Genomic DNA, 21,123 nt, shown 5'->3' with positions numbered 1-21,123 from the left:
ACATATAATTAAATTTTGAAATAATGTAAACATAATATAGTTCTATGTATTATAAATAATGCAACATTAGATATATCATAAACTTCTATAAAAATTGCAAAATTAAATAATAAATGAGTTGTGACTTAAAATTCCATAAATTATAATCATGAGTATATAGCAAGGAAATATTTCTTAGATCTAAACAATCATAAATTGAAGTAATTGAATCATTGTACAATCTACATTTAATACTATTCAAATTGTTACATACAATTATTCAGAACTATATAATTGTTTATAAATTTAGATAATAGAAATTATAAAAGAATTAGTAGTAGAATTTATTAAAAAAAGGTAATAAGAAACACAAATCAGAAATTAATATGTTTAAAATATTTCTTATAGTATATACAGCTTCATATATTTCTTATACTTCTACAAATAAAATTTATAGAAAAATTGTTTTTAATATTTTCTAAAAAAACTAGTTCATAAGACCTTACATAGAAGTTAATTGAAAATGATAAAAATCTTAAAATAATGATGTTAAACATGATACAAGTTAGTAATAATTTACTATTCAATTTACTAACAATTTATTTGGAATTAAAGGATATATATAAGATGAAGATAGGATATAAGAAGGTAATAAATAAACACAATATTTAGTATATGATATTAATTCTATATTTTAAACAAATGACTAATAACAAGAAGTGACATTAAATTAAAATCTTATCCTAAAGGAGCAACTTCAGTCAGTTTAAACCAATGACCACATTCACAGCGGCGTGGTTGACCTTCATGCAACCACATCCAATTCACGTGTGCAGTATCTTCTTCGCAAAGGCAACCAACAACACGACTTTTGAATGCACTTGGTACTAAATTTGGATTCTCCTTTGTGCTATCACGCAATATTTCTATGGCCTTCATATGATATGGATCCTGAAATAAGATAATAAATTATAAATAATAACAACTAATTAAAATATTGACAGGGAAGATAATCTATAATTCTTAACTTTCATGTATAATATTTTATTTTTATAATATACATGCAAAGATGCATTGTAAAATAATTTTAATATGTCTCACAAATATAAAAGATATATTCAATAAATATGAAAATATACTGATAAATTTATTTGTTTTAACTTACATTTTATGGGCCAAACTTGATTTTATTTAATTTAACAATTTTTCATATAGATATACATATATAATAACAATAGATTAAAGATTTACATCAGAATATGCACATCAAATTACTTTCTCTCTTACTAATTTTAATTTAATTTTTTAATCAACTTAATTTGTGATGAAGTTCAGAAGATAATTATAGTTTGCAAATAACATGAAAAATTTGATTTAAAAAATTTATTTTATAGAACATCTTATTAATATATGTAGATTTCGAAGTGTGACATTGATTCGAAAAATTATTAAATGTAGAAACTTACAAAATCGCCAGCGGCAGCAGCAAGCAACTCACGTTTTTCCAAACCCGTGGCTAGTTCTAGCGGATCGGGAAAAGCTGAAACAAGAATTTCGTTAGAAAATATTGAATTTTGTACTTAACATAAGTCAAAAATGATGTAAAATCAATAAACTATATTTTCATATTACGTAACAAAAAAACGCAACACACTTAAATAATTCTAATATTATTTAAAAAATTATATTACTGTCTTTCTTCTCTTTTGTATATCTCACAGCATCGCGGTAAAATTGTCGTCGACATGTTTGAAAAATAGTACGACTACATAACCATGCCATTTTGTAAGTTATACGTTATATGGTTAATACGTCGTCGAAGAGAAACGTCTCTTCAGAGCACAAACAATTCGTATAGTAGCAGCTGCAGAGTGTCAACCCTATCTTAACGATACTATTCGATCGATTAGTTAAGTTGATTACAGCGCCATATGACGACCTGCAGCGCTAAATTAAACGATGTAGTTTTATATAATTGTAGTTTTATGAAACTGGATATGTACCTTATATAATTTAACTTATTAATATTTCTATATAATTCATAAATAAATATTATATTGCAAAATTATGAAAGGAAAAGAGAGAACGCGTATATCTATATACGTAGCTACTTTTTCTCATAGTTACTAGGCAGGGATTTTAAATACTATATAAAAATTTTAATAATTTTATGGTAAAAAGCATAATTATTTCCTAGTTTTTATAATCAATTAAACGTTCCATGTAGATTAATATACTTTATGGTATTGAAAGTTAACTTGAAACGGTCTCTTAGTTTATTTTATATTTCCCTGTAATTTTTATGTACCTAATTGTTTTGATTATCTTTTTTCTAAACGTATTTCTGAAATTTTAATATTATCCAAAAACTGTTAAAGATTTTGAAACATGAAATGTTAATTGTTATTGATACATTGCATAATTATATTTTTGTAGATGTTTATTTTGCAAATATATTTAAACAAAACGGGCAATCTTTTGAATATTCATTTACATTACTAAAATTGCAATAGAAAATAACGATATTAAAATATGTATAAAGATATTAATCGTTTAATAATTATTAAAGTTTCATATCTACATAACCTTACTCCCTTGTTTGAAGTAACATTTCACAAAAGGCAAGTCCACATTCCTTACATTTGATTGGCTATTGCAGTTAACTGATTATTACAGAAAAAGCGGTGCATTCTTTGATGACGTAATTTTTATTCTAAATATAAAACGAAGAATTAATATATAACCAGCAACACTGATGTGTGTATTTTCTTTAAAGTTTCATTTCAAAAAGTATTAATAATATTAATAATATATACAACAATAATTTTTAGTTTAGAAAAATACTAGGTATTTTTTTAAATAATCTGTAATATACAACGTTCATATTTTTTTTAATTAAAAGAAAAAGGAAGTAACGACAATTAATAAATTAGCTCTCCTTTATCATTAAAGAATGCCAGGGTAAGCACAATTATTTCTCTTCCGAAACATAGTGTTATAGGATATCTTCCACCAGCAAAATTAATTTCCAGGTATATTATTTTAAATCCGTTATTATGAAATATTGTAAGGCATTCGAAACGTTAACTTGAATATAATATAAATATTAATATAATATGCAGCATTTATGCAATTTTATATTTATATATTGTAAAAAAAAAGTTATCTTTTTATGGCGATGATAGTAAAAATAAATTATTTTTACATATTCAATTTTGAAGATATCATGAAATATTCATTACACTAGGCGCTATAAATCGTTTTTTTAGTTTATAAAAATGTCATGAAAAAAATTTTCAGTTTTTGCGTATTTTATGATTTTTCGCCATATATATGCATATATATATATAACATGTCCACATTAATTATCTTTAATGTACATTAATTTTCTCATTTTTTAAATATTGTATATTTGGAATAAATTGGGAAAACTTAAATGTATTATATGAATTTAACCACTTTGAAACAAAGAAGGAGGAACAACCAAAAGAAGGAGAAGAAACTATAATATTAATTTTTAAGTCCAATTTTAAAGCAGTTTTATATATATTAGAATAATGGTTGGTTAGTCTCATTAATAATATAAACTTTATATAAAAAGTGTTACAGGGATGTCTTTGGATAATATGTTCTGTTCTCGATGTAGAGAAGGTTTTGTGCCTCATGAAAAGATTGTTAATTCAAATGGAGAGCTATGGCATCCTCAATGCTTTGTGTAAGAATATTTTATTATTATTGGAAGTTATTATATTAAGTTTGTATTTGTATACATTTATATTATTACATTTATATTGTTTAAAATTTATATCAATTATAATAAAAGATATTTTATTAGATGCGCACAATGTTTCCGTCCATTCCCAGATGGAATATTCTATGAATTTGAAGGGTACAAATATTGTGAACATGATTTCCATGTCTTATTTGCACCTTGTTGTGAAAAATGCGGTAAGTTGTTTTAATTATTTATCACAATATGTCAAATACTTGAAGTTAAAAAAATAATATACTCATATAGAACTCATAAAAACACTTGTAAGAAAGAATATAATTATACTTTTTTATTTGTAGGAGAATTTGTTATTGGCCGTGTAATAAAAGCAATGAATGCTAATTGGCACCCAGGATGTTTCCGTTGTGAAGAATGCAATGGTGAATTAGCTGATGCAGGATTTATTAAATGTCAGGGTAGAGCTTTATGCCATACGTGTAATGCACGTGTTAAGGCTGGGGCACTTGGAAAATATATTTGTCATCAGTGCCAGTATGAATTTTGATTTTTAAAGTTATATATATATTATTTAGCTATTGTATATCATGTATATAATATTATATAATTTTTAGTGGTGTAATCGATGACAAACCTCTCCGTTTTCGCGGAGAACTCTATCATCCATATCATTTTAATTGTACTGCTTGTGGTATAGAACTTAATTCAGATGCTAGAGAGGTTAATTCTAGACCAGGATATGCTGCCAATGAAATGGTATGTATCTATAACTGTGTTGTCTTTAATTATTAGTATTATCTTTTACTTAATATATTAGTACTTAGTATATTAATAATTCACATTTTGATTATTAAAATTTTCAGAATGAGCTATACTGTTTGAGATGTCATGATAAAATGGGAATTCCAATTTGCGGTGCATGTCGACGTCCGATTGAGGAACGAGTAGTAACTGCTCTAGGTAAACATTGGCATGTTGAACATTTTGTTTGTGCAAAATGTGAAAAGCCGTTTTTAGGTCATCGACATTATGAGAAAAAAGGTTTAGCTTATTGTGAAACACATTACCATCAACTTTTCGGTAATTTGTGTTTTGTATGTAATCAAGTAATTTCTGGCGATGGTTAGTATATTACTCTATTAATTTTATCCTAATTTAAGAAGAAAGTAAATATATAATATATTCTGAATTTTTCAGTTTTTACAGCTTTGAATAAAGCATGGTGCGTACATCACTTCGCTTGTGCATTTTGCGATCAAAAAATGAATCAAAAAACTAAATTTTTTGAATTTGATTTAAAACCCGCCTGTAAAAAATGTTACGATAAATTTCCACAAGAATTGAAAAAACGTATGCGCCGAATGTATGATTTAAATCCTAAAAGACTACCAGCTTAATCATATAAGCAACATATATCAGCTTATGGTTAATTAAATGTAAAATGAAATATCTCTTAATATTATCAATGAAAGTTTATGTTATTGTATTATAACGTCATACTTATGCCTTAATTGCTAACATTATGTTATCTTAAATCATTATATTTGAACTCTGCATTAATCATAATAATTATTTTAATATATCTATATAAATATGAAATATTTTTGTTATTTGCATGAATTTTAAAGTGCCTCATTGTTATAAATGAATTGAATAACTGCATTTATATATAAAAATATATTTTACACATCAAAAAGATACTCAAACCATTATTAATAATACTCAAATTTTATAAAACAAATTGCATATAGAAATGATATTGTATAAAAATTGAATGAAAATAAACACCGAGTTATGATATTTGTGTTCGTTTATTTTAATAATTTAATCATGATATTAATGTAACATAATAGACATAACATATGGAATGGGGATAGATTCATTAACCATCTCAAGTACGAGTGTCGATTATAATTGATCACCCCGAATACGTTCCCAGGGTCAAACGTCGACTGAATATCGGCTGAGGTCAATTTGACTGTCAATTGTCAACAATACGCTACGCTACACAATTGTCCTTGTCCGTAGGTCCAGGCCGTCAAATGACGATATCTGGAGAACAAACGCCGTATCGAAGACGTTAAATAAAAATAACAATCACGTTACAAGAAATATAATTTAATATATTAAAGTACCATTTATTATTAAATATTGTACACAAATTAAATATCTTTTTAAATGTTTTATGTTTTTATACAATGTACAGATATAAAGAAAGAACATTTGAGAGAAAAATTAATTAAGTAATTGATATAATTATGTTTTTCTATATACGATAAAGTAATTAAACTATTAACATTGATGTTATACTATCAAAGACTTCTGCCTTTCACCAATTAAATGAAATTTTTATGCTTTGCTTGATTTTTATTTATTTTTTATATATCTTGATATAATACCACAGTTGGATATAATTATTGTTTTAAATGGTTTTCCTGTTTTTGTACCAAATTCTTCAATCTAAAAAATATCAGATATATTAACATGTGGTCATGTTTAAAATCATTACTAAGTACTCTTGAATCAATTTTATTTTTTAAATCTGTTATATAAATAAATTTATAGAAAGTTCTTTCAGTACAGTAGTTAAACTTTTTATTTATTTCTTGGATTTATAGATCCATGTATACTAAAAATTTGCATATTTAATGTTTCAAAATATTTTTCTGTGATTTTCTGCGGTATAGTTTTAATTAACTGTTATATAATTCTAATTTTCCTTATTTTATAAAAAGATGTGTTAAATAAAAAGTATGAAAGAGGGTACAGTTGTTCTTTTCCAAATTTACATTAATTTATTAAAAGATAATGATATAAGTAACAAATATTCTTCATATGTTTAGAAAAATTTACGAATGAAGAAGATATCTTTATTTTGATGTAATTGAAATAAATTTACCTTATAAATGTTTGAGAGACCTGCAATCACTTTCCCAAAAACTACATTTTTCCCATCTACTGTTTCCAATTGTCTAAAAGTAAGATTAAATTTGGAATTGCATGTATTTTCAGTTTCATTACACATGGACAAAATTCCGGGACCAGCATGACGTAAGTTGTAATTCTCATGCTCAAATGATTCACCATATATGGACTTTCCTCCACATCCGTTAAGTTTTGTAACGTCTCCGCCTTGACACCAATAACCGGATACAATTCGATGAAACGGTGTGTTCCTATTAGAAAAAGCATTGGTTTCCTTTTAGTTAAAGATATAATTTTATCTCCCTTTAAAAAATATTATTCATTTGGAAAAGTAGATTTTTTTAGATATCTTTTCCGGATATCTCCTCCGTCCAAATAAATTTTTCTAAAGAAATCGACTTAAGGATTTTTATATATATATATATATATATATATATATATATATATATAAAGATTTAATATATTATATTTGTAATAATAATATCATAAAAGTAATATTTTGAATAAATGTGTTTTATCAAAATAATGTATTGCATAGAACTGCACACATCATTCACGTCTTTTAAGTAAAATTTTGCAGGAAGAAAACACAGATCCTTTTTCTTTTATTTCTTTTAAATTTAAAGTTGTTAAAAATGTGCATTTTACTTTTATTTACTTGTACGATAAGCCATTATATCCACGACATAATTCCGCAAAATTTGTACATGTTCGAGGTACAATATCATCATAAAGTTCAAAATGAATGGATCCTAATTTCTGATCTCCTTGGATTTCAATTTCAAAAAAACATTTGGTACGAATAGATGGATTTATATGTTTTAGCAATGATAAATCTGTAATTATACAATGATCTTGTGGAGATTGTAATCCAATGGTATGTGTTGTAGGTTCTTTCTGATATCTATAGAATTTAATCATCAATATAATATAAACATTTACATTACGTGTAATGTGTAATAATAATATGATATAAAGTTTATTTCTTTATTTTATTACATTTCATTATTGTGTTTTTATCTCTCAACTGCATTTTTAAAATTCTATTCTAACTTTCAAAATTCTATGCTCTGAAAATTTAAAATTAATACAAATTAAAGTTGAATTTCACAATTAACAATGGAATGGAAAGAATAAAGTGTTTTAAGATATGAATACATGTCATATTGATTTCATTAAAATTATAATAAGATAGCACGAGATATAAAAAGATAGAAATAAAAAGCCAGTGTTCTTTTAATTAAAAATTTAAAAAAATGATGTAACTTAAATTTTGTCATAATTATAATTTAAGTAAAATTAATTTCGAAATTGTTTTGCATAAAACTTTGAAAACGAAAATATATATCCATGAAATATTGAAGGAATAATTTACCTTCTATTGTGTTCCATTTTCATGTTCATTTCTTTCCAATCTTGTATAAACTCGGCAGTAGAATAATTAGTACTTGCTCTACGAATTTTTCGTAATAAATTTTTATTTTCTTTCATGACTTGTGTATTTTTTACTTCCTGATTATCAAGTTTTGATTTATATTTTATCTTTGGTAACCAGCAATCGATATTTGACTATAATTTGGACACATCATGAATTTCAGATTAATTTAAAGCAGTTAATATATTGTTGCAGTTAATTATATTGACAATAATACACAAACAAAAAGGATTAAAAGTTTAAAACCTATTTTTCATAATTATCGCTTCCTCTTTTTATCATTATTGCAGTATTTTAAATAATACATTCAATACTTTTACTAGAAATTTGCAATATTTTTATAAAACATATATGATTATATACTTTATACAATACATGTTTGTAATTATTAAGATTACTTATATTACAATACTAAATATAAACATAGTAAGAAATGATGTGGTAGTATTCAATATAAGACATATTAATAGTAAAATATAGTAGTATAAGTATACAAAAAGATAGAAAATAATGAGGAATAAAAGATATTTATTACAGAAATAAAACTTTGTATACTTACCCTTAATCGAGTAATTATATTCATCCGCCTTAACAATTTTATATTTTGCTTGTCGATTTCTCTTATTCGATTTATGTCACTTCTCATATTATGCGGTTTGTAATATGCGGACACTTCAAATCTTGGAGGCTTATTATCGACTTTAGCTACAGCTTGTGCGATCCTTCGTTTATATTTTTTATATGTTTTTTTATCCATAGCTTTTATTCTTTGGAATGGTTATTACTTTTTTTATATTATTTTGTTACAGTTCATTTAATATACGAACATCTTATTATTATATTTCAAGTTAAAATTTGAATTTATAAAAATATAAGAATTATGGTAACGGTTCAAGATATAAAATTGTTACATTGCTATAATTACTATAAAATCTTTTTATAAGCATTATTCTATCATTAAACTTTACCGTATTTAATAAAGTAATATCAATGTGTAATGTTTTGCTTTTAAGTTAAAAATTTATAAATTGCAAAAGAGGTTACAATTTATAATAAAATTTAATTGATGTTTCAGATTATAATTTGACAATATTGCAAAATTAAAATCTTTTTATACTGCAAAATTATAATTTTTAATTTATATGACATATTAAATGCTTGTTAATTTAATTTCCTTCTTTAATGTTTTTTTGTTATTGTGTTAAATATATAATTAATGATTTCACCAACTATAAGAATTTAAAACTATTTTCTGGTGACTAGTGATTTATAACAATTGAATTATCGATATTAGATAAGAAAAAATTTGTATAGAAATCAAACTTTTTTGTAAATTTCGATAATTCAAATATTCTATACTATGATAGACATAATTTATATATATATATATATATATTTGTGAATATTGAAAGTGTCATTATCATTATTTCGTGAAATTTTATTTAAAAAATAACACAATATATTATATTGACAATAATACACAAACAAAAAGGATTAAAAGTTTAAAACCTATTTTACATAATTATTGCTTCGTTTTTTATCATTATTGCAGTATTTTAAATACATTCAATACTTTAACCCTTTGCTTTAGTCACTATTTATCAAAATATTATAGAATTGTAAAATATTCATAAAAATATAAAAATTAATATTACTTGATAAATGTACCTACACAGTGGAAATTAGGATTTGCATAAAAAATGTTGTTTATTGATTGGTATTGATACATATTTTCTTACTCATGTCTCGTTGAATTCCTTTCACTAAATTGGATACGTTAAGTAATAGATTAATAATGACCGATAAAAAGTAGTTGATAATTTGTTATGATATGAAATGATATTAAGATTATTTTAAGTAGATATCTACCAAATAGAAGTGAAAATGGCCAGTATTTCAAATTCTACAAAAGATGAACCTCAAAATAAGTCACAAGGTTAGATTTCTTGTTTATATACATACTTATATAAATTTACATTTTTTATAAAATATTTGTTTCTTTTGCTTTTATAATTAGACTTAGTTTTCCTTATTTCACTAAATTGTATAGTATAATATAGTTAATATAACATTCTATTTCATATAATTTTGCATATTCATTGTTTTCTATATATTTAAAATAAAGTACATATGACAATTACTTTTAATGTGATATTGACTACAAGATAACAATTTATTATATATATATACATTATATAAGTAATAAGATATTTGTTTCTTTACTTTGCTTAATAATTATTATAGCAGAACATATGAGAAAGCAATTAATTATGGGAAAGAATGTACAATATGAATAAAAATATTTGTTAGTATCATATTTGTTAACATTAAAATTTTTCATTTTTATGTTATATATTAATGTGTTATTATTAATATTTAAGATATATAAGTTACAGGCTGGATTAAACGTACGCAAGGTGATGGGATGGAAAATGCAACGGCTGAAAAAATTGAAGTTAAACAGACAAAGTGCCGTCTTGGTGAAACGTTAATTTATCATCCAACAAATTTGAAACAATTAAGTTCAACTCCTCCAGTTATGCCAAATGGTCCAATAGTAAATTTAATACCAAGGCATGTTAATAATGCAAAACATGAGAAACATATTTTATGTTCATTAAAATCAAAGGAGCCAAAATTTATTCCTTATGAACCTTATAAAGCTGCAGTCAATCCAATCATTCCATATGAAAAAAAGAATAGAAGATTGCAAAAAAGTAATGTAAATGTGAATATGGCTGTCTCTCGAGTTGCTGCAATGAAACTTCATGAAACAAAGGTATCTAATGATTTAAAGACAGTAGATGAAGATAAGTCTGCAGAAAGTGATTGGTTGATAGAAAAAAAGGCATACGAAGCGGAAATACAAAAGCTTAAAGAAGAAAATAGTCAACTTGAAAATCAGTTGAAATTTCAAGCACAGGTACTAATGTTACTTATTACTAAAGTAATAATATTATATCATACATTTTTCTTTTTTACAATAGGTTAATGGAGAATTAAAAAATTTATTAGTAGCTGCTGTTGGAGAAGATCTTGAAACAAAAGTTCATTTATTGACTGAAGATAAATTGCAACTTGCTCGAGCTCTTTTAAATTCTGCTCAAAATTTATCAACCCATCAAGAACAAACAGAGTGGTTAGCAGGTCAATGTGAAGTCTGGAGGAGTAAATTCTTAGCCAGTAGGTAAATGAAAATAATTCAATATAAATATTTATGGCTCATTTATAATAATACATGTAGTATCGGAATACTTAGGCTGTAGATGTCGCTGCTGGGTACAGCCGCTTTTTTTCTCATTTTTGTATCGTGGAAGAAAAATGGGACTCCGGTCGCCGGAATTCGAACCCGGGTTCCGAACGTTAGTAACCTAAGGCGCTAACCACTGCGCTGCCGTCGTCCGACACTAGTTAGTGTCGAGTGGTGGTGTTTGCTATGTGCCGCCACAGGCCGTTTTTCCACGATACTACATACATAATATATATGTAGGAGATGAAAGGACATCGGAACCTTCCCTTTGGAACTTCGGGAAAATCCCTTAACACCGTAATCTAGATTCTATCATAGGTGTAATTAAACAATTGTCGTCATTTGATCCGATTGTATTTGTTCGAGATTTGTGATAATGAGCTTGGGCTCGAAGCGACAGCCAGTCGCCGAACGTAGCCGGGATGAACGCTTTGTCTGGCAGAGGCATGGAGTAATTCTATAGCTCTACTTAAAAAGGAAATAGTTGTAACACTCGACAGTAAACATTCCAACGGTCTCTGTCCCATAGCTCGCCATTTGCAGACTCTATTCTTCAAGTAAGATGATTGCCAGATGTCGATGCGTTTCTGCAGTACACGTGCAGCTTTCCTTCGAGGGCATCTTTTTCTAACCACCAACATGGAAATTAACCAATTAACAGCAACGTCAATTTCCCTCACTTTCTGAACGAAGGCTATCCTCGACGAATCCGATGATCTCGTGTCCTTAGACACAGCCCATCATAGTTTTCCTCTGCAGCATCATCGCGACGGAAAGTCATTCTCTCGTGAGGTCGTATTAGCGAGTTACTTAGCGTCTGTACGCTCGGTGGATATTCCACATCTTAACAAAGAGTTAGTTTAGTTATACTTTCATCGTAGCCAAGCAAGTCGAATACGATTTGGTCTTTGGAAGGAAGCACATCCTGTTATCCCGTTGACCGCGGATTCATTATTGAATCTAGGATCATTGTAGTATCTAATTACCACGTTTACTTGTCCAATTCTATAATAATCGTATTTGCACTAGTCAATGTCTTCTCTATTGCATAACGACAATGTGTAATCCAAATGAAGATTCGTTTCAGGTCCCTAACCCTAATTCTAATGTAACTCTGACATATATAATATACATAACTTTCAATAATTTTTGGTAGCTTAATGGTTGAAGAACTTGCAAAATGGAAAGCAGCTCTTTGCCAAAGAACCACAGATCTCCAAGAAGCAATAAAAAGACTTCTAGAGGATCGAAATCTTATAAGAGATATATCCCTTAAAACATACAGGTATGTTTCTTACATGTATTTACAATATATTTACAATGTATTTTATTAATAAAAATATTAATAGCAGGAACATACGTATTTTAATACATATATATTATGTCCTTTTTATTTAAGGATACTTAGTATTTTGCGTGAAAATTTTGATCATGTTGGAAGTGTTTCTTGCAAGAGGCATGTATTACCAAGTACAAATATAATAGATTTAGTACAAGGTTGTTGTCAACTTGCAGAAATTCTAAAAGTTCAATTATTATGTGGTGTGGAAAACATTACTTTACAAAGAGAAATTAATATAACTGGCTTAGATATGAAAACACTTGCCGAAAAGACTGCAGAACAAGTAAGTTTTCATTTCATATTTATTTTGTATTTATTTTACCTTGTTTCATGTATATTTATTTCTTTCATTTATATACAGCTTCTTATGAATCCAAAGTTGCTCATGTCAGGAAGACAAGATGTAGCTTGTAGTGCAGTGATGGGAGCAGCTGTTGCAATTGGTGGCCAAATATTTCTTCCACGAAGTGATTCAAATATAACTTGTTGTCCTCATTGTAGTGGTGAAATTAAACAAATATAAAATTTTTTATTCATGTATATTTCTATAAGTTATATATAGCAAAATAATTACTATATAACATTATATCATTTTAAATTCTTATATGCATTATATTATTTTTGTATTTAGAATTGTCAGTTTATTTATAATAATATTAAATGACAATAAAAAGATAATCATATAATGTCAATATATAATATTGTCCGATTTTTTATATACAAAACATTCATAGAACGTTTGCAGCTTTTAATGTGAATTCTATGTGGAAAATAGAACACATTTCAGAGAATCTTAAGTATTATTTTAACTGTATGAAATTCTTTTATTCACGTTCAAAACATTCTGTATAGGTTCATATATCGTAAAATTGTGACAATCTATCAAATTAACTTCTTTGTAATTTTTATATAACATAAATTTCTAGATTCAAGAGATTAATTATAGCACCATAAAAAGAAATAATTTATCGATTTTTATCGAAATATTAAAATATGATAAATGAAAAACATTAAAATTTAATTAGCTTATTTGTGCGTTACCTTCAATTACGTGAAGATTACTGCTTAATTTATTAATATTATTAAAATGTGGTAGATGATAAACCTTAAAATATAATAAATGTAATTAATCAATCTAACAAACCAATATGCGCATTTTGTAACGCAACATCCCGCGTTATTTAATAGACTGCGAAAATCCACGATTAGTCGACGCTTAGCGGTCGCAGGTGTAACATGTCAGTTCTTATCAACGCCGACTCTGGACGAGCGCGAACGGTTTGTAACGAAATAATTCCGCGGGTATTTTTATATATGTACCATCCATTTGCTCATTAATTTTTCACAAGTCATTGCATCTTTAAAAAGTTCGAAAAAAATCAGCGTTATGAATAACCGCGATAAATCAAGAAAGTGCGCGCATATGATTAAACTCTTTAGTTTTCCCCTTTATCTTCCTCTTTGCATCTTTTTCGCTACAGACATACATATATTTGAATTAAAGATTGATCTTAAGATCGCTCTTTGATGTGTTTTCTTATTCGAAAGAATGATAACGAGTGGAAATCATGATACGTGATTCGATTTACAAATAGAAAATATATCTCTAACGGACTATTTTCAAATATTAGTGCAAATATTTGTTTAAGCAACACATGTTATATTTATATAAAGAAAGAACCGTTTATTCTTCATGAGATATGTCTTCGATAAATGAATGTTGTACGATGTTAAAGAATTTTATACGTGTGATTATTATCAAATGATAATTATAAATCCTAAAATAACGTAAAACTGAAAAATAAAATAAAAATGAAAAATTGAAAAAGATAAATGTCTGAAAAATACAATCAAATTTTCTGTTTAAGTCTTTGAGAAGGAGAAGATACTGGACGAGTTATTTATGCGATCTATTTTCACGCAAGTTGTGTTACCTTAGTGGCCTAAAAATATCAGTGAAATTTGATTAGGCACAGCTTGGTGCTGTATTACCTATTCGAATATATACGTACTTGCTTCAATATCAATTATCTGGAATTTTAAATGCTTGCTGTTACTATTGCAACAATATTATAAAAGCAATGGCTTTGTTAAATATTTAATAAGTATTATTGAAAATTATATTTTGTACACAAAAGTTTAATCTCTTTTCATAGATTATTTATTTTTTGCTATAAATATAATCTTTAATTTTACTATTATACGTAAATACTATAATAATAAATATCTAATATACTGAGATAAAGATTTTCATAAATTGTAATTTATTTCTTTTTCTCAAAGTAACATTTGTTTTCATTTATATATTATATATACATATATGCAGGTTTGACTGAATTAATTATAGAAATGGATAATATTTATCTATATTCCTTTCTAAGTCTACTATTGTTAGATATTTTGAATAATTTAAACAAGTAACGTTTGCCATAAGCAAAAATAGCAATATGAATGTGAAAAGTTATTACATAAAATCACAATCATTACATGTCACGGGTTACGTATTTGACACTGAATATAGTGAAAAAATTAAAAACCGGAAATAAAAAAGAAAAGAATTTCATTACAAGTTATAGAAAAAATTTTAATTTCACTGAATTAAAAGCTTAATAGCATATTCGCCATTGGTATCTTAAAATAAATTTAATTGAAAAACAAATATAAAAAAAAATACAAATTATAACACTCTATTTAAAATAATGAAGTAATATTAATTATTATCCGAATGAGCTTAATATAATTAATACAATCAATTCTCTCGTGATAAAATTAAAAATTTAATTATATACGTATGTTGTAAGAAGTAAAATTAATGCTAATTTTTTTGAAATTTCATCAGAAGGCTTGAAGGAACATTACTTTTCAATTTATGTTGATATTTCGTGATGGACAATAGACCAGTTAATTTATTTCTACAAAAAATTGAAGAAAACGCAAGAAAAGTATTTTCGTCTTTGCCTGAAGATAATGGTGGCAATCGCTCACGCCAAAGAAATTGTACTCTGGTTAAAATTAAAGAAGAAGAAACTGGTGATGAAATTCAGGTAAAATACGTGTTATTTTTGTGAGTGTTTATAAGTTTTTCTTCCATTTTGTTCACTATAATTTTGCTATAATTTACTTCTCGAATTTAAATTAATAATATTTGATTTTTGTGAAATTGTACAAAACCATTTCGTTGTAAAGCTTAACAAATTCTGTGAGAATAATTACAATTTTTTATACTTCATGAGAAAAGGAAATGAGAATAAATTTTAGTTATTATGTACTTGCACTACAACACTAAATTTTACATGATATTACACAAATACCAATAATATAAAATTAAAGTGTAAATATAAAAATTTGGACCCTTCGAAAATATAAAAATATGTTTTTAATACAAAATTACATATTGAATTTATAATAAAGTAACCATGTTTATTCTTAGAATTATCTCATTGTAAGCATTAAGGCAACGTTAGATCTTATTGCAAAAGTTCGTACATATACAAGTAACTTGAGAGCAATATAATCTATACACTATTAAAATGTAACACAATCCATTGATCCGTATTCCATTATAATTAACGTGAATATTGAATTTCGTTCATTATAATTTCTTTGCGTCAAAACTAATATACCTTTCCACTAGTTTATTTTAACACTGGAATAATTATTAATAGTACCAAACTTTATTAATATACTTTGTTTTTAACATCAAGCAGGATAATTATTAACAATACCATAATTTATTAAATTACATAATTGCTTATACTTTGTTATATTTTTTCGTTATCCTGTTTTGTTTTTTATATTATTATTTATCATCATAAAATATTTTATGCATAAGTTTTAACTTCGTATCAACTGCATCTAATATTGCTCAAGTATATACACGTGTTTATTTTACAAACGTTTTAGTTATATAGATACGTAGATAACTTTATTTTCCTATCTTTCAGCCTTGAAAAAGGGATTAGCACGTGGTTGTGCCTACAAAATCAATATATATGTATATATATATAAACAATACTTTAAAGACAATTACAATACTTATATTTTAATTGTAGGTATATTTCATTTAATAATTTAATACATTAGTAAAACTCTGTATAAGAATAAAACGCGGATAATTTTACTAAAAAGATAGGACGTTTTTATACTGCATAATTTAGTTTCAGAAATGTATAATTAAATTTTATTCCACAGAATTTTCTATATAATGTTAGTGAATGTTCGAGTTTCATATTACTCTTTTCCGCTTAACTTAATAATACATGCACATCAACATTATGGATTTATTAATTTGCATTAAATATTAAATCATATTTCCTGCCTTTTCGTTAAAATAAAAGAATTATTTTTTTAATAAATATACAGCATACAATTATATAAGTAAATAACAAAATACAGAAAAATAACCTCACTAGAAGAGAACAAACAATTCTAACATGACTTCGAACAGGATACAGAGATATGTATAAAAATAGAGCACGCAATTTATATGTCACGGTGTATCATGCCATGCGATGTGGGAATAGGAAGAAAACGCAGCATAGAGGCCCTGTCTGTCCTTGTATAATCCAGTATGCACACTGACATCGTTCGTTGATCGGTGTTACCATCGATGTTACATATTTACTATAAGAATGTGTATGTGTCATTAGACAAGGACACAAGAAATCTCAATGCAGCGTTCTCTTTCTATTCTTATATTGTCTTTTTAGCTCACTCACACTTTATCATTATATTTCAACGAGAATAACACCATTACTTGACTTAATGGAACAAAAATATTCGCAAATTCCCCAGCAGGTGAAACCATATACCACACATCACCTGCAATCGAACATATAATTATCCACTACGGAAGATATAGAAATCAAGGAAGAATACTAGGAGATAACATAAACATGAAAGAAATGCTAACTATTCCTAACAATACAAAAAAGACAATAGAATTCGTCAAACAAACAAATCTAACAAACGAAATCTAAAATATCAAAGTTATTGCTAAAAACCACGAATTGTTAGTGCTACATTAAAACCTGCACCAGCCTGCACTTAAAAAATATTACATTACAACACATTAGATACAATTAGATTAGATTAGAATTGATCATATACTGCTTAATACATAATATATAGAATATTTAACATAGTATAGACGCGTTATATTTTTAAGACAATTAGAGATAAGAAAAAGGTATGATACTTCTAAAAAGTCACAATATAAATTAACAAAAAGTATTTTTGTATTTAAACAATGATGAAATATCACTCATATTTTATACATTATTACAGGAATATGCAGCAACTGCAATGAGTGAATTATTAGGATGGTATGGCTATGATAAAGTGGATAGTGGCTATACAAAAAGTTTAAACCTGGATCATTTTACATCTATGTCTGATGCAAAAAGTCAAGCTCTTCAAACCGATCAAGATATTGTTTCAAACAAACTAAGATTAAAATCGCCAGTAGTGAATACATCTGATTCAATTTTTGAAGTTTCCAATGTACCACTGTCTTATTCTAATAACAACTTAATGTCTGTGAATAGACAATTAATTTCATCCCCCTTATCATTAAAACCAGTATCTTTTGGTACTACATCTAAATTTCCATATGAAAGTTATTCAAGTTCTGTTTACTCAGGTAAAGTATAAAATATGTATTATGTACATAATATAAATTACATATGAATTCGTTATAATTTTTAGCATTTTTATAGATAATATATCTTGTTCTTGGTGTGGTAAAATTGTTCAAATATTTGAATTAGAAAGATCCAGTTCCTTTTCTTATAATATGATGGATGCTTTAGGATACTTTTGTAGTGAAAATTGTTTTGCAGCTAGTAGAAGAGCAATTTTTAAACAAGCAAAAACATGTGACTGGTGCAGACATATACGAAATCCAATTAGTTACGTTGATCTTCAAGTATGTAAATTGAATGTAGAATACTAAATAATTAAAAGTAACTTATCTTCACCATTTTATTTTTAATTAAAAATAAAAAAAACTACTATAATATAATTTGATGTATTAGAGAATTACTAATCTTATTCCTTTTTTCAGGATGGTAAAAGTCAGCTTCAATTTTGTAGCAATAAATGTTTGAATCAGTACAAAATGAATATTTTTTGCCATGAAACACAAACTCATTTAATGCTTCAAGGTTTAAATAATGTTCCTTTTCATGATACAGAGAAGAGTGGTTTAATAACACCAGAACTATGGTTTCGAAGTTGTCAATCACCATTAAATAGTCCTGCAGAGAATACATATTTAGTTGATACACATTTGACTCATAGTTTATCATCATCGCTTTGTGAGAACAGATCAATAGAAACAGAAGAAATTGATAATGAAAAATCAGTAGACCCACATAAAAAATGGCCCAGTAAAATCAATTCAGTGTGCACAAAGAAATGTACAAAATCCAATAATTGCAATGAACATAAAAAGAATTTTTATATAGAAATTAATGAACATGATAAAGAGCAATCTTTAGTAAATGAAAAAAGCAAATGTTGCCATTCCATGATTAATCAAACAAATTGTAAAGAAAATTATTTAAGAAAAAATGATCTGAATTGTAAGGACTTCAAACAGGAATATGCGATGGATACCATGAATAATTCACATAGCCCTAAAGATAGCAACACATATTTAGAAAGGAACATACATGTAAAAAACATAAGAAATTTACAAGAAAAAGGATATGACACTCCAACAGAAAATATATTACAATCATCATCTTGGTTTTCAAACTCAACTACACCTACAATGCATCATGAAATTCCATCTTTGTCTAAATCTTGCATAAATGAACCTAACCAAATAAGATATCAGAATCAGACCAATGTATTTTCGAGAACTTCATCAGTTAAACAATCCAATCCAACTGAATTATTTCATTCATTACCGCCTACAACGCTTCTGCCCCCTGTTACAGTTCTTGTACCATATCCTCTACCTATACCTATACCAATTCCTATACCTATTCCAGTTCCTATATCAACAACAATTTTTAGTAAATTAGTGACTGATAAAGAAGATTCCATAAATATAAAAGATTCAAATTGTAAAAATGTGGAATGTAAAAATTCAATAGAAAATAAATATTCCGTTTTTGATAAGCCACAGATTAAAACAACGAACTTATCAACAGCAGAAGACTCACAGCAAGTAAAATTAGATAAGTTTTCTTTTTCATCATCATCTTTGAAAACTAATACTGAAATCAATGATACTTCACACCAGTTACGACATAATAAGAAACTTTTAAGGAAAAGAAAACGCTCGAATAAAATCATTAATCATGATCATGAAAAAATTCAGTTAAAAAAAAGGAATAACTTTATAGCAACTTAAAAGACAACTTATAAAAAGATATTTTTTAATAAAATGTATATATTATACAGAATATTTTTTATTTATAATTAATAACTTTAAAGCAATATAAGTAATCATATTAGTAGATAAAAATTCTTTTTTCACTGATTATAGTAATTTCAATAGTAATTAACAGCAGCTTTGAGTAATGAGGAATTTTTCACAATTTCCTTTCAAATCTATTACAATATATCAAAAGAAAATTTATGATTTGAATATATTTCATTAGAATATTTTATAGCTTACGTTTATTATAATATGTCTTGTAATTGAAATATACTACTTTTTTTATATCTTTGTACAATATACATATAAATAAAAAATAGAGAGGTTTGTCAGCATAGGATATATAGAAGCTAGTTAATTACCGGATTAATAATTAAATAGTTAGATAAAGGGAGTGTGTATCGGAAATTAAGGATGTATGATTAAGAGAGCAAGGAAAATAAAAGTAATTACCGTTGTAAACCGAATCCCTTTTCATGGCCAGAAGGTTGAAAGATAAATTGTTATCATTATTATTATTATTATTAATCACATCGTTGCTTATGATGGCAACTTTTTGCCGAAGAATATTATTAAAGACATTATTGAACAGATCTTTTTAAATCATTTGCAACGAAAATTGCAAAACCATCTGACTATTGGTATAGGAATTTCTAATATGTATATATATGTACGTATATATTGATAAAACAATATATAGTCTGTCCAACGATATGAGGTAGTAAACGTAAACAAAATTTGATGCTACCAATAGTTGTAATCTCAGCAATTAAATTTTGTTTACGTTTATTATCTCGTTTCGCTGGATAGACTATACCACGGTCGTACATGCAAGTCTTGAAACTGCTGTGTTGAGGAATCCACGGTTGTGCACGCAGATCTTGAAATTTCTGTGGTGAGGGATGTCACGATTATGTGGCGCTTCTCAAAATCGCCACCAACGGCGCTACCACAGAGTAGTCAGTACAGTAGAAGACACAAGATCATCATTTTGCTCCCTCTTAAGCAAATTTTAACTATAAATAGAATTATTTATGCATAAATAATGCATATCTACCTACGAAGCACTATA

At 26.5% G+C, this 21,123-nt stretch overlaps 5 protein-coding genes across 10 annotated transcripts; 3 read left to right on the top strand and 2 right to left on the bottom strand.

Moving 5' to 3' along the window:
* Window positions 1-646: 646 nt before the first annotated feature.
* On the bottom strand, window positions 647-1,878 carry LOC117235461 (cytochrome c oxidase subunit 5B, mitochondrial-like). Its single transcript, XM_033497499.1, has 3 exons — window positions 1,671-1,878; window positions 1,446-1,519; window positions 647-930 (listed from the first exon to the last, which is right to left on the bottom strand). Exons 1-3 carry the CDS (start codon window positions 1,759-1,761, stop codon window positions 718-720), a joined length of 378 nt encoding a protein of 125 aa, XP_033353390.1. The 5' UTR covers window positions 1,762-1,878; the 3' UTR covers window positions 647-717.
* A 904-nt stretch (window positions 1,879-2,782) lies between these two features.
* LOC117235460 (LIM and senescent cell antigen-like-containing domain protein 1) lies at window positions 2,783-5,266 on the top strand. Of its 2 annotated transcripts, none has more exons than XM_033497497.1 (7): window positions 2,783-2,940; window positions 3,581-3,694; window positions 3,815-3,927; window positions 4,051-4,243; window positions 4,324-4,465; window positions 4,573-4,831; window positions 4,907-5,266. In XM_033497497.1, exons 1-7 carry the CDS (start codon window positions 2,933-2,935, stop codon window positions 5,104-5,106), a joined length of 1,029 nt encoding a protein of 342 aa, XP_033353388.1. In that variant the 5' UTR covers window positions 2,783-2,932; the 3' UTR covers window positions 5,107-5,266. The 2 variants fall into 2 exon arrangements, with proteins under 2 accessions (XP_033353388.1, XP_033353389.1); XM_033497498.1 differs by having other exon boundaries at window positions 2,814-3,011.
* Window positions 5,267-5,807: 541 nt separating this feature from the next.
* Window positions 5,808-9,771, bottom strand: LOC117235459 (peptidyl-prolyl cis-trans isomerase H-like). Of its 3 annotated transcripts, XM_033497493.1 has the most exons (6): window positions 9,742-9,771; window positions 8,629-8,836; window positions 8,010-8,203; window positions 7,293-7,538; window positions 6,609-6,885; window positions 5,808-6,169 (listed from the first exon to the last, which is right to left on the bottom strand). In XM_033497493.1, the coding sequence occupies exons 1-6, from the start codon at window positions 9,762-9,764 to the stop codon at window positions 6,077-6,079; spliced, it is 1,041 nt and encodes a 346-aa protein (XP_033353384.1). In that variant the 5' UTR covers window positions 9,765-9,771; the 3' UTR covers window positions 5,808-6,076. The 3 variants fall into 3 exon arrangements, with proteins under 3 accessions (XP_033353384.1, XP_033353386.1, XP_033353387.1); XM_033497495.1 differs by lacking the exon at window positions 9,742-9,771 and having other exon boundaries at window positions 8,629-9,184; XM_033497496.1 differs by lacking the exon at window positions 7,293-7,538 and having other exon boundaries at window positions 5,810-6,169.
* Window positions 9,772-9,818: 47 nt separating this feature from the next.
* Window positions 9,819-13,198, top strand: LOC117235458 (golgin-45). Its single transcript, XM_033497492.1, has 6 exons — window positions 9,819-10,005; window positions 10,460-10,992; window positions 11,057-11,256; window positions 12,476-12,604; window positions 12,719-12,944; window positions 13,023-13,198. Exons 1-6 carry the CDS (start codon window positions 9,954-9,956, stop codon window positions 13,182-13,184), a joined length of 1,302 nt encoding a protein of 433 aa, XP_033353383.1. The 5' UTR covers window positions 9,819-9,953; the 3' UTR covers window positions 13,185-13,198.
* A 669-nt stretch (window positions 13,199-13,867) lies between these two features.
* LOC117235428 lies at window positions 13,868-20,060 on the top strand. 3 transcript variants are annotated; one of them, XM_033497436.1, is made up of 5 exons: window positions 13,868-13,939; window positions 15,501-15,705; window positions 17,948-18,302; window positions 18,379-18,587; window positions 18,726-20,060. In XM_033497436.1, exons 2-5 carry the CDS (start codon window positions 15,547-15,549, stop codon window positions 20,022-20,024), a joined length of 2,022 nt encoding a protein of 673 aa, XP_033353327.1. In that variant the 5' UTR covers window positions 13,868-13,939; window positions 15,501-15,546; the 3' UTR covers window positions 20,025-20,060. The 3 variants fall into 3 exon arrangements, with proteins under 3 accessions (XP_033353327.1, XP_033353328.1, XP_033353329.1); XM_033497437.1 differs by lacking the exon at window positions 13,868-13,939 and adding an exon at window positions 16,606-16,709 and having other exon boundaries at window positions 15,569-15,705; XM_033497438.1 differs by lacking the exons at window positions 13,868-13,939; window positions 15,501-15,705 and adding an exon at window positions 17,476-17,849.
* Window positions 20,061-21,123: the final 1,063 nt, after the last annotated feature.

The sequence above is a fragment of the Bombus vosnesenskii genome, unplaced genomic scaffold (assembly GCF_011952255.1).
Source record: "Bombus vosnesenskii isolate JDL3184/JDL3185 unplaced genomic scaffold, Bvos_JDL3184-5_v1.1 scf7180000013316, whole genome shotgun sequence".
Taxonomy (NCBI): domain Eukaryota; kingdom Metazoa; phylum Arthropoda; class Insecta; order Hymenoptera; family Apidae; genus Bombus; species Bombus vosnesenskii.
Note: the sequence above shows the minus strand (reverse complement) of the source record. Positions and strands in the feature narration are given on the sequence as shown.

What these genes read in the sequence shown, in the direction of transcription:
- LOC117235428 (XM_033497436.1), top strand. Translation starts at nt 15,547, where the DNA reads ATGGACAATAGACCAGTTAATTTATTTCTACAAAAAATTGAAGAAAAC. An exon ending in AAACTGGTGATGAAATTCAG is followed by an intron (nt 15,706 to 17,947) that starts GTAAAATACGTG and finishes ACATTATTACAG; the next exon opens with GAATATGCAGCAACTGCAAT. An exon ending in TTAGTTACGTTGATCTTCAA is followed by an intron (nt 18,588 to 18,725) that starts GTATGTAAATTG and finishes TCCTTTTTTCAG; the next exon opens with GATGGTAAAAGTCAGCTTCA.
- LOC117235458 (XM_033497492.1), top strand. Translation starts at nt 9,954, where the DNA reads ATGGCCAGTATTTCAAATTCTACAAAAGATGAACCTCAAAATAAGTCA. An exon ending in ACCTCAAAATAAGTCACAAG is followed by an intron (nt 10,006 to 10,459) that starts GTTAGATTTCTT and finishes AAGATATATAAG; the next exon opens with TTACAGGCTGGATTAAACGT. An exon ending in AGTTGAAATTTCAAGCACAG is followed by an intron (nt 10,993 to 11,056) that starts GTACTAATGTTA and finishes TTTTTACAATAG; the next exon opens with GTTAATGGAGAATTAAAAAA.
- LOC117235460 (XM_033497497.1), top strand. An exon ending in TATATTTGTCATCAGTGCCA is followed by an intron (nt 4,244 to 4,323) that starts GTATGAATTTTG and finishes TATAATTTTTAG; the next exon opens with TGGTGTAATCGATGACAAAC. An exon ending in GATATGCTGCCAATGAAATG is followed by an intron (nt 4,466 to 4,572) that starts GTATGTATCTAT and finishes TAAAATTTTCAG; the next exon opens with AATGAGCTATACTGTTTGAG.
- LOC117235461 (XM_033497499.1), bottom strand. Translation starts at nt 1,761, where the DNA reads ATGGCATGGTTATGTAGTCGTACTATTTTTCAAACATGTCGACGACAA. An exon ending in TACAAAAGAGAAGAAAGACA is followed by an intron (nt 1,520 to 1,670) that starts GTAATATAATTT and finishes TTCTTGTTTCAG; the next exon opens with CTTTTCCCGATCCGCTAGAA. An exon ending in CTGCTGCCGCTGGCGATTTT is followed by an intron (nt 931 to 1,445) that starts GTAAGTTTCTAC and finishes ATCTTATTTCAG; the next exon opens with GATCCATATCATATGAAGGC.
- LOC117235459 (XM_033497493.1), bottom strand. Translation starts at nt 9,764, where the DNA reads ATGCAAATCCTAATTTCCACTGT. An exon ending in ATATAATTACTCGATTAAGG is followed by an intron (nt 8,204 to 8,628) that starts GTAAGTATACAA and finishes TCCAAATTATAG; the next exon opens with TCAAATATCGATTGCTGGTT. An exon ending in AAAATGGAACACAATAGAAG is followed by an intron (nt 7,539 to 8,009) that starts GTAAATTATTCC and finishes TAAATTCTATAG; the next exon opens with ATATCAGAAAGAACCTACAA.